Consider the following 11,865-nt stretch of genomic DNA (forward strand, 5'->3'; position numbering starts at 1 on the left):
GGTGAATGCTAGCAGAAAACCACTGAATTTAGAATAAGACCCATGTTGAAGAAATTAGAGAAAGGATTGAAAGTGCTGAAGGGGCTTGCAACCCCATTAGAACAAAAATGTTAACCAACCGGATCTTCCCGGGACTAAATCCCTACCCAGACTGACCCATTGTTACAATTGCATATGCAGCAAAGGACGACCTTGCTAGGCACCAATGAAAGGAGAAGCCTTTGGTCCTGCCAAGGTTGAACCCCGGTGTAGGGAGAAACGGTAAGGGGATTGGGTGGAGAGGGTAACACCCTTGTACAAGGGGGAGTATAAGAGGCCTGTGGTCAGGAAACCAGTAAAGGGAATAACATTTGAAATGTAAATAAGAAATACCAAATTAAACATAAAAATCAAGATGCAACAACCTCTACCACAACAATCTGATTTATATGATAAATTCTCAATCCAAATTACATCCAAACAATAAATTTACAAACAGTTGATAAGGATATAAGCTGCCCACCTAGATAATATAAATTCAGTTACAGAAATTCACCCCATCTACCTTGACAATTCAAGACCACCCAGATGCAGATCACTCTTCTCTGTCTCCATCTTGATTTTCTTCTCTTCTTTTTCTCTCCCACCTTATTTTTTTACTGTACAATCATGGCATTGACCTAACTGGTACCAGCCCTCTGCTGCCTATAGACATCAACCTACATATCAGACATACATCTGTCTTGTTACAATGTAAACAAAGACAATACCATTTCAAAACAAATACCAACTAGACATAAAAAATAAATGTCATGTAATAATATTAGCAATAAAATTCTCCCTCATAAACGACAGCTATATACATTCATACCTTTAAATAAAACATATAAAATTGTTCCCAACCATCTTAATGAAGTGTGAACAAACATCAAACAAAAACAAATATTTACCAAATGTCTTTAAGTGTCAAGGAATGATTATCAGGCAAGTGATCAGCATTACAGCTCATAAAATGTCTGCATAGGAACTGATATTGGACAGGATGGGTGTTGAATCCATATGATTCCAGGAATTATTGGATTTAGCATAATGACTTTCTCCAGATGAGAAGAATCAAGGGAAATCTGAGAAGATTTTGTAAACATTCTCAACTCCTGGCTCAATGTTGGACCTGAAACTTCCCTTCCCTACACCCGGGAATGAAAGACATAATGTGCCATTATTCAACTCAAAGTCCAAATGATATGGACCATTTATAACTTCTCAACTCTTGTCTTAATAAAAAAATTCTGAGAAAATCTCTTGTGTTCATATATATTGGGGTTGACACATGGTCTTTTGAAGGCTGTTCAAGAGAAGATTGGCCTTTGGAATATTTGTGGCATGGATGTTAATGAAATCATGGCAGCTGTGGATGGAGAACATTATCTTCAAAACATGTTTTTGGAAATGTTTTGATCAAAAGTTTTCAGACCTCAGACGTAGAGCTTGAGGCCAGAATTTTCCCATTGTATTCAGGGAGAAGAACATAGGATGAATGGAAAGGAACTGTTGAATATAATTAAGTGGATCTCCAGACAGCAGAAGCCTTAAAATATACAAACTGGTGTAAATATGTGTGTTATGTTTGCCTGCATAAGAATCAGGTTTCACAACTGCTCCATCCTAGATCCTAGCAGACATGAAGAAGCTGTGTGCTTTCACTATTGCCTTTTTTTCCCTGAACTTTTCTCTCATCTTCAGCTTGACCGAACCCAATTGCTTTTGGAGAATAAAGAAGAATGAAGATGATGATGGAGATTTGCGAGGTGACTGTGGTTTTCTACTTTTTACATTCGAGAAACCTATTGAAATTTTTTATACTCACTTTTTTAATTTGAGGTAAGTTATTAAATTTATTTCCTGCTTCAATATTATGAATTAGAAATATGTAATTGTGTACACAACCTGTGAGATTCTGTCCTGTTTTTCCCCTTTTAACTTTAAGAACCACAGAAAATTAATTATAACTTCAATCACTATTTTAAAATTTTCAAATGTGTCACAGTTTACGTTAGCCTTACTACATTGGCTCTAGTTCACAAAGCTGGAAAACGAGAGAGACTGGATTCTATCTCTTAAATCTTTTTTGATATCATATGTTGAAATATGTTTTTACCTTTACCTTGAATCATAATTCCCACTTTTGGCACGTGACTGCATCACTTTCTCTCTTCAACTTTCTGCCTAGCATTCCTGTATAAGCATGCATGTAAAGGCCTCAATAAAATGGTCATCTAATTTTGGCCTCTAAAAGTTGGGCATACATACATTGAAATATGTATGGTGTGGTGGTGGAAGGATGTCTACTATATATGATTACATGTATATTATTACATATATATTATGAGCACATATATGTACTTTGTATTATAAAATACTCTTTAAATGAGCCCCTCCTGTCATTCTGGGGCTGTCATTGATTATGGAAAAAGCCTGCCAGAGTTCTTATACTGTTACCAGAATATCTTTTCATCCAGTGATGCAAACACTCAGGCACATATTAGAATTATTATCTTCATTATATAGATATTCAATATTTTTTAATTTTTAAAAATATGTAACATTAGAGATCACCTAGGAGAATAAATGTGCTTCTTCTGGATAAGAAGCTGTTCTCAATGTGGATACATACTTCTTAGATTCCAAGTGTGAGATGGTATCATTAGTGGCTGCAGATCATGAGAGAAGGGATGCGGAAATCACTCAAATTTTAGCTAATCAATGTGCTTCATTCTTTCATAAACTGAAGTTTCCTGCACTTTCTATCCCTGACTCTCATCCCATTTCTTATTCAATTTTTGTGTCTTTGGGATGTAAACAAAATATTTTCGAATTGATAGCCACAGTATACTATGTACACTGTAATAGTAGTTGTGGCTTCACATTATTGTAATTCTGTGTGAGGTTAGTAAAAATTTCATTTCTGATGCATTCTATATCATCCCAGATCTCATTGGAAAAAATAGTGGACATTCTCATTACTGACACTTCCATAAGCGATAGTAAGATTTAAATTTACAAATATGTGAATTGCATCAATACACTTTTACGGTTTAAAAAGGAAAACTTAGCTCCAAACATTTAATTGAAAAGTGCTAATTTCAGCAAAAGAGCATGTTTGGTGTTTTACTCCTGATGAGAGGTAATTGCTAATAGTAACAGATGAACAGATGAACTGCCAACTGTGCTTGGGCAGAGCAACACATACCAAGTGAAAGAAGATCTTACTGTAGAGACATCTCTTAAAGAATCTTAAAGAATTAAGAAGCCTGAAGTATTAAGAGAAATCTCAATCCACTTTTACAAAATTAAAATAATAACAACACACTGAAAAATAACTTTAAGTTGATGTGTAATGGAGCCTATAAACTATTATTCAGGTTACATAGGATATTCTATCATTTGATGTACTTGAAATGAATAAATAAATTTAAGGTGAATATATCTTTGTATATTTATTGTTTAATGAATACTAACAGTGAAAACTATTAGAAGCATGTTCTATGAACAAGGAAATATTATTGACAATGCTTCTCACTATGCATAAAATTAGCATTTTCATAATGTTTAACATGAAAGAGTTTTTCCTAATTTGATATTTAAAAAAATGTTCTTACTGATACCATAAATTCTCTCCTAAAAACACTGATACGCTTTTCGAAGTAAACTGATTGTTAGATAATTTACACAGATACATAATTCATTTTGCATACACTTACTCTATGTTAGGTATTATTATGTAAGGGCTTTTGAACATACTTATAAATGATTCACATTTTAATATTTTATGCTCTTTTACTCTGCTTGATAGTTGAAGGATATTTTGAGTTTTGAAACAAGTCAGTATGCAACATTAGGTATAGGATCATGACTAATAGAAATTATGAAATATGCATTAATGATATTTTTAGGGTGCAAAGGTATATGAATATAAAAGTTGAACAAAATTTTTGATGTAATATATGATTCAAAAAATATTAAATATTATTATATGTTTGAATATAAAGTACATTTAAATACTAAAAATATAAGGCAAATGTGTTATGTATTTCATGTGTAGTTTAACTCATGCTTCTTATTTTGTATTTGTGGAATTACATCTCCACAATTATATTGTAACAGTCTTACTCAGTTTGGCTCTAATGTAGTTTGAAAATGGTATTCAGAGATAAAATAGTCCCCTTATTGACAATTACAATTACAAAATTTATCATATGTTAGTGTCCTAGGTCTATGAATTCTTAAATTGTATTCAAATCTTAAGATCTCTAATTTATGAGACTTATTTCATGACATTTAGACAGAGATTTAGAATGTCCTGTGGTACAAATTTAACTGCAATTGAAATTTTATTTTTCAAACATCTCGCTTAATCATCATTATGCTTAGTTTTAGAATACCAGCAAGAAAATATGAGTTTTTTCTGGTACTGATTTTTGCTACCGATGAGATCAACAAGAATCCTTACCTTTTATCCAACAAGACTTTGCTATTGGCATTCGTTGCTGACCTGTGTGAAAGTACAATGAGAGTTCTGGATGAAGAACGTTTTAAATATCAAAATATCAATTTCAAAATGATTAATTATTACTGTGGAACAAAGCAAAGTTGTGATGTAGAACTTATAGGACCGTCATGGACAACTTCCTTAAAACTGTCAATTTATTCAAGGACACCAAAGGTAATAATGTGTGACACTGGACAAATTACCAACATTTAAATTCCATTTATATGTGCCTCAAAGAAAACTTGGACCACGTACATTTGTGGGTATGCTTCTACACACACACACACACACACACACACACACACACACACAAACACACACACACACACACACAAACACACACACACACACACAATAAAATAATCAGATTGTATAACTCTACTGGGCAAACAGGAAAAAATGTTTTCTAGAACATTCACAATTGTCAGAAATATTCTAGAATATAATATGAAAAATATATGATATTTATAGATAAATTTTACTACCCTCATTCTGAGTTCTGAATGGTGAGTAACTTTATTTGTATATATGTCAAACCTCCTAACAATCATATTCCTCATGTGGATGTTTCATCCTCTCTTCTATACTCTTCAGATTTTCTTTGGACCATTTAATCCTAACCTGAGTGACCATGACCAGTTTCCCTATATCTATCAGATAGCAACCAAGGACACATATTTGTTCCGTGGCATGCTATCCTTGATGTTTCATTTTGGATGGACTTGGATAGGACTGGTCATCTCAGATGATGACCAAGGTATTCAGTTTCTCTCAGACTTGAGAGAAGAAATGCAAAGGCATGCGATCTGTTTAGCTTTTGTGAATATGATCCCAGAAACCATGCAGACATACAAGACAAGGGTTAAGATATATGACCAACAAATTATGACATCTTCAGCAAAGGTTGTTGTCATTTATGGTGAAATGAACTCCACTCTAGAACTCAGCTTTAGAAGATGGGCATATTTAGGTGCACAGAGAATCTGGATCACAACCTCACAATGGGATGTCATCACACACAAAAAAGATTTCAGCCTTGATTTCTTCCATGGGACTGTCACTTTTGCCCACCACCACAATGACATTCCTGTGTTTAGGAATTTTTTGCAAACAATAAACACATCCAAGTATCCAATAGACATTTCACAGTCTATGCTGCAGTGGAATCATTTTAACTGTTCAATCTCAAAGAGCAATAACAAAATGGATTGTTTTACGTTCAACAACCCATTGGAATGGTTAGCACAGCACACATTTGACATGGTCCTGAGTGAAGAAGGTTACAATTTGTATAATGCTGTGTATGCTGTGGCTCACACCTACCATGAACTCATTTTACAACAAACAGAGTCTCAGAAAATGGAAGAACCCAAAGGAATATTCACTGACTGTCAGCAGGTAACATTTCTTACATTTCATTATGCTTAGATTTATCAATATGACCTTTCAGGCCCCTGAGAAGTTCACAAACATTTGTTAGAGGTTATGTCTCAGTGTAAAGTTTTCTATACTGCAAAACTCCAAAATGAATTTCATATATAGATATATATCATGCACAGTGATAACTTTTAAGAGGAGACAATACATTTTTATAAATATCAGTGAAGGGGTTGGGGATTTGGCTCAGTGGTAGAGCGCTTGCCTAGGAAGCGCAAGGTCCTGGGTTCGATTCCCCAGCCCCGAAAAAAAAAATAAATATCAGTGAATTGTGTGACAATGTGTTTCAACATTTAACCAAATGTGTTCAAAATTTAAAAGGAGCCAAGGATTTTATCATGAAATCCTTAAGTGATGACTAGACTAGAATATTTTTCTCAAGAAGAATTTTTCAAAATAAGTACAGTTGCTCGGATAATTGTTATTCATTTAAGTTAATAATTTATAAAACAACAAATGATGAAGAGTGCACATTTTATTAAGGTTACGTTTATTTCATATATGTATTCAGTATATACATGATTGATCCACTACCATTCTTTACTTCCAAAACTTCCAGAATTATTAACTTCCCCTTATTTCTTACGTATTTGGCTTCAGCTTTTAAATATTATTTTGACAAACATGTGTACACAAACACACACATACCATGTGATTTGTTCTCTGGTAATCATTTATTCTAGCTTTTTTACCATCAAACATTTATTTGAAATATATTAACTATATACTTCAAATATATATATAACTGTATAATTATACAGTATAACATATAACTATAACTTGTAATAATGCAGTATCATGCACTTTACTACATGGGATTAATTTAACACACCTGTCTTTTCTGAAAGACATTAAAAGATTATGGGACATTCTCAATTTGGCATTCTGTGTATTTATATGCATATATAATCATCTAATGATTAATCTCATTTAGGAGGTTTCTTTGCTAAAAACTAGGGTATTTATTAACCCTGTTGGAGAACTGGTGAACATGAATCATAAGGAAAATCAGTGTGCCAAGTATGACATTTTCATCAATTGGAATTTTCCACAAGGCCTTGGATTAAAAGTGAAAATAGGAAGCTATTTTTCTTGTTTACCACAGAGTCAACAACTTCATATATCTGAAGACTGGGAGTGGGTCACAGGAGAAACATTGGTAGGTATACTACAATTTTATTTTTTTAAATATATCTAAATTTTAAAATAGCAAGCACTCAAATAATATCCATGTGGTTAAAACCAATTAATATGCTCGCAAATGACCATTCTCAGTTACAAGCACCAAAAATTTAGTAACACTGAAATTCATGTAATCTGGTCATAGGGATCAAAGGACTCAGAATTCCATGTTCAATTGCATCCCTGTGACTATTTACTGCATACTACGGAAATATATTTATTAAATTTATAGCAATATATATACACACAGACACCTACACACACAAACACATATGTGTGCATATATATACATATATATGTGTACCTACACATAAACCATGAAATTATCTGCTTCTATGAACATAGCTGTAGCCCAATTGAGTATAGAATAGATTCATTAAGAGAAGTATTTTTCCAGATTCAAACTTTTCTTTTGCTAATTTATAGATTTTATTATTAATTTTATGTATTTACTTTTTAATATTATCCTCCTTCCCAGTTTTCCCTCCTCTCCATAGTATTGCCTTATCTGGCATCAGTGAAGAAAGTCCCTTGGTTCTGTAGAGCGTGCATGCCACAGATTATGAGAATGTTAGATCAGGGAGGCCAGAGTGGCCGGATTGTTGTAGGAGCTCTCTAATAGAAGCAGAGGGAGGGGTGGAATGGGGATTAAAGGTTTTCTTTTACACTTAGAAAAAGTTCATTAATTGTATGAGAGTCTTGTATGACATTCTTTGTTCTTACTCATTGAACAAGGATTTCTTGATATATCCTACCTTCTCTCTCCTTACAACTCAGTTTTGTTATTATTATATTTTGAAGTCTTGAGAGAAAAACTGATGCCACATAAATGTTCCATTTAAATTAACAAGTTTAGCAAGGACAAAATTTAGATTCTGATACCTGAATTGTTACATATATATTACATGACATAGTAATTATTGTATGACATTCAGTGCATTGCAGGTTAATACAAAATAATAAATTATCAGAGGAATATATCCGGTAATATCCCATATATTAATCTATGGGTCATTTTACTTATGATGTATTCATGAACTACACAAACATACACATTAAATACATATTTGTATATTATAGATAATGTGCATTGTTTATGTATATATATTTTATAAATATGTATGTGTGTGTTTGTGTGTGTGTGTATGTCTGGATGTCTGTGTGTGTGTGTGTGTGTGTGTCTGTATGTGTATTGCCTCAGGTTCCCTCCTCAGTGTGTAGTGTGAGATGTATTGCAGGATTCAGAAAAATTCATCAGAAACAAACAGCCGACTGCTGCTTTGATTGTGTCCAGTGCCAAGAAAATGAGATTGCCAATGATACAGGTACATACTTGCATGCAGAAGAAAATATGATGAATTTGAATACCTTCTCTTTACAAACTAGAAATATGATATGACCTAGATGGAAACTAAATCCCAAAATCTCCATGTTTCAGAATTTAATTAGTTAAATAATATCAGTTTCTCTTGGGCCCAGTAAATTATCTGCAATATCTTCTACAAACAACCCATGTCTCTCACAATACAATGCTGAATGGTTTTATATTATGCAGAAAAAGTTTAGGGGGACATACATGTGTAACAATTTTTAAAAAATAATTTTAGGCATAACCTGAGCAAATGTTTATTCTTCTTCGATTCTTTGTACAAAGAATCTTGATTACATGTACAGTGTACAATCTTTCTGTCATCCTGCTTGGTCCCTGACAAAGACAAGATGCTCAGAACAACAAGTGTTCTCTAGTGAAACATATTTTAAGAGCTTACATGGCATAAAGGATTAGGCATTTCCTATCAAAGAATTAGAATAAGAGTGACGATTTCAAGAATACAACAAGAGATAGGAGAGTACTTATTATTAATCACAGCCTAACTAAGGAAAGTGGGATGAATGTCAATATCGAAAATCTCCATGCCATAACCTTCTATAGCTATAAACAAGGAAATTGTAGTTGGCGGAAAGGAAATTGTACCACAACAAGAGGGATATGCATAAGTTTATGAGGCATAAGGCTTCAAGAATGAAAATATTCCTTTACACACACAGTATTTGAATGAGGAATTGTATGTTCACAAGCCTAAGGATAGATACAGACAAAGTGCACAATTCCAAAAGCAAAAGAAATACATGTTTTTCATCAACCGGCATCAATAAATACGTCAGCATACTAACCTTGTCTCTGAATAGTGAAATTATATTTGAGAAATAAAATAAACTGCGATTATGCATATTAGTAATCATATTTTTATTTTAATTTTGTTTAAGCGACAACATTTCCATTTTCTACGATGATGATTTGTTCCATCACAAAACATAGGTAAATAGATAGCAAACTTAAGTTAGTAGTTCCTAGAGCAATAATGAAAAAAATACATTCTCAACCCCAAACTATTTATTGATATATCCTCTGAATAAAACAAATATACAATTATTAACTACACAAATGTGATATCTTATAAGGGATTATTGTTCTTTGCCAGCAGATATGGAGCAGTGTGTGAGGTGTCCAGATGATTCGTACGCCAACTTAGAACAAACCAAGTGCCTCCAAAGAGCTGTGACATTTCTCGCTTATGAAGATCCACTGGGGATGGCTCTAGGCTGCATGGCCCTGTCCTTCTCAGCCATCACAACTCTAGTACTAGTCACTTTTGTGAAGTACAGGGATACACCCATTGTGAAAGCCAATAACCGCATTCTCAGCTACATCCTGCTCATATCTCTGGCCTTCTGTTTTCTCTGCTCATTGCTCTTCATTGGACATCCCAACCAGGCCACATGCATCCTGCAGCAGACAACATTTGCAATATTTTTCACAGTTGCTATTTCTACTGTGTTGGCTAAAACAATAACTGTGGTCACAGCTTTCAAGCTCACTACTCCAGGGAGAAGGACGAGGAAGATGATGATAAAAGGGGCAACTAACTTGCTCATTCCCATTTGTACACTAATTCAACTTGTTCTCTGTGCAATCTGGTTGGTGACATCTCCTCCATTTATTGACAGAGATATACAATCTGAACATGGGAAGGTAATCATCATTTGCAACAAAGGCTCAGTCACTGCCTTCCACTTTGTCTTGGGATATTTGGGCTCCTTGGCTCTGGGGAGCTTCACTGTGGCTTTCTTGGCTAGGAACCTTCCTGACAGATTCAATGAGGCCAAGTTCCTAACATTCAGCATGTTGGTGTTCTACAGTGTTTGGATCACCTTCCTCCCTGTCTACCACAGCACCAAGGGGAAGGTTGGTTGTTGTGGAGGTTTTCTCCATCTTGGCTTCTAGTGCAGGGTTGCTAGGGTGCATATTTGTCCAAAAGTGTTATGTTCTTTTAGTTCGACCAGATTTAAATGTTCTTCGGAAATAAAAAGATAAATTGCTTTATCAAACCTTTGAGAGTTTTAAAATTTTAGATGGTACTCAACATATCTATTTTGCTTCGTCATAAAAAAGTTTTCATAAATCATCAAAGAAAATTAAGTAATATCTAGGGATAGTATTTGTAACACAGAACAGCACTGCCTAAAGCAATACTAATTAGTAAGTTTTGGTGGCAAATGAGCTCTCAGAAGCCTAAACATATTGAGAACAGGCAATCTCCATTAATGGGAGGTTGCAATCACTTTGATTTGTAGATATGTGTTTAAGAAATATTCTTAATTACAGATTAGTATACGTTGATTCTGCTCCATGTAGGTAAGGCAACCTCCAAGCAAGATGTTCTGGGGGTTATAAGTAAGAAGACTGTCATAGGATGGACAGGAATCCAGTGATCAGCATTATTCCATGGTCTATCATTGAATCCCTTCATCCATGTTCTTTTCTTCGCTTCATTCAATTAAGTGTGTCCACGGTACATAAGGAAATAACACTTTTCTCATATATGTTTTGACCATGGTTTTTTTTACAGCAACAGAAACTAAAACATCAGCTATTTGGTAAATTGCCTTATGTGGGAATTGGAATGCCATATATTATGGATGAGATATTGGAATAGCTTTATAATATACTATGAAGATACTCAGAATATCAAATAACATACTAAGAATAGTACAGTGTATGAAAAGGACTATGGGGTTCAGATTTTGCCTGCTCTTGATCTTTATATGAAAACACACCATATCATTACGAAATGTAAGAGTGTCTCATTAACTGAGAAAAATTGATAAGAAAAATAATGTAGTACAAATTACCCTTTTCAAAATTTGGTCAGTGAAGTCTGCAAACATATAAAATACTTTAGATGAAGAATCTCATGCATTTTCTCAAAATAGGAATAATTAAAGATTATTTAGTTTCATATTACATACACAAACACACAGATAAAAAACATACACACTACTATTTCTGAACAATAGTTTGTGAAATAGTGTCATTTTTTCAAAATAATGGTTTTTTATTTTTTTTATTTTTTACTGTTATTTGGTAGTTTATTTTTCAGAGTGTAATTTAATTGCTTTTTTTCTTTACATATCCTGACTCTAACATACATTTTTTACCTTCTCTCTGCACTCCTAAAAAGCACATGGGCTATTATATCATTAAAGATTGTTGAATACATACATGTATTTTACATACATGTACATTTTGAAATATAAACTGTAGGAACCAAGCAAAAATTACATACATTCATGTTCTCATGGCTCACCATTTGATACTACATAACCAACCATTCTTTGTTTCCTTCCCTTGCAATGACAATGTGTCCTGTTCTCTT

The 11,865-nt window shown here is 33.6% G+C and overlaps 1 protein-coding gene across 5 annotated transcripts; it reads left to right on the forward strand.

Annotated features, from left to right (window-relative positions):
• The first annotated feature begins 1,660 nt into the window (after positions 1–1,660).
• LOC134484840 (vomeronasal type-2 receptor 116-like) lies at positions 1,661–10,433 on the forward strand. 5 transcript variants are annotated; one of them, XM_063280733.1, is made up of 6 exons: positions 1,661–1,860; positions 4,411–4,702; positions 5,123–5,926; positions 6,900–7,124; positions 8,349–8,472; positions 9,631–10,433. In XM_063280733.1, exons 1-6 carry the CDS (start codon positions 1,661–1,663, stop codon positions 10,431–10,433), a joined length of 2,448 nt encoding a protein of 815 aa, XP_063136803.1. The 5 variants fall into 5 exon arrangements, with proteins under 5 accessions (XP_063136803.1, XP_063136804.1, XP_063136805.1 ...); XM_063280734.1 differs by having other exon boundaries at positions 9,634–10,433; XM_063280735.1 differs by having other exon boundaries at positions 4,417–4,702; positions 9,634–10,433.
• Positions 10,434–11,865: the final 1,432 nt, after the last annotated feature.

This window comes from Rattus norvegicus, chromosome 1, assembly GCF_036323735.1.
Source record: "Rattus norvegicus strain BN/NHsdMcwi chromosome 1, GRCr8, whole genome shotgun sequence".
Taxonomy (NCBI): domain Eukaryota; kingdom Metazoa; phylum Chordata; class Mammalia; order Rodentia; family Muridae; genus Rattus; species Rattus norvegicus.

Coding starts and splice junctions, on each gene's coding strand:
- LOC134484840 (XM_063280733.1), top strand. CDS start 1,661: ATGAAGAAGCTGTGTGCTTTCACTATTGCCTTTTTTTCCCTGAACTTT. Junction 7,125..8,348: donor GGGTCACAGGAGAAACATTG/GTAGGTATACTA, acceptor GTATTGCCTCAG/GTTCCCTCCTCAGTGTGTAG. Junction 8,473..9,630: donor TGAGATTGCCAATGATACAG/GTACATACTTGC, acceptor GTTCTTTGCCAG/CAGATATGGAGCAGTGTGTG.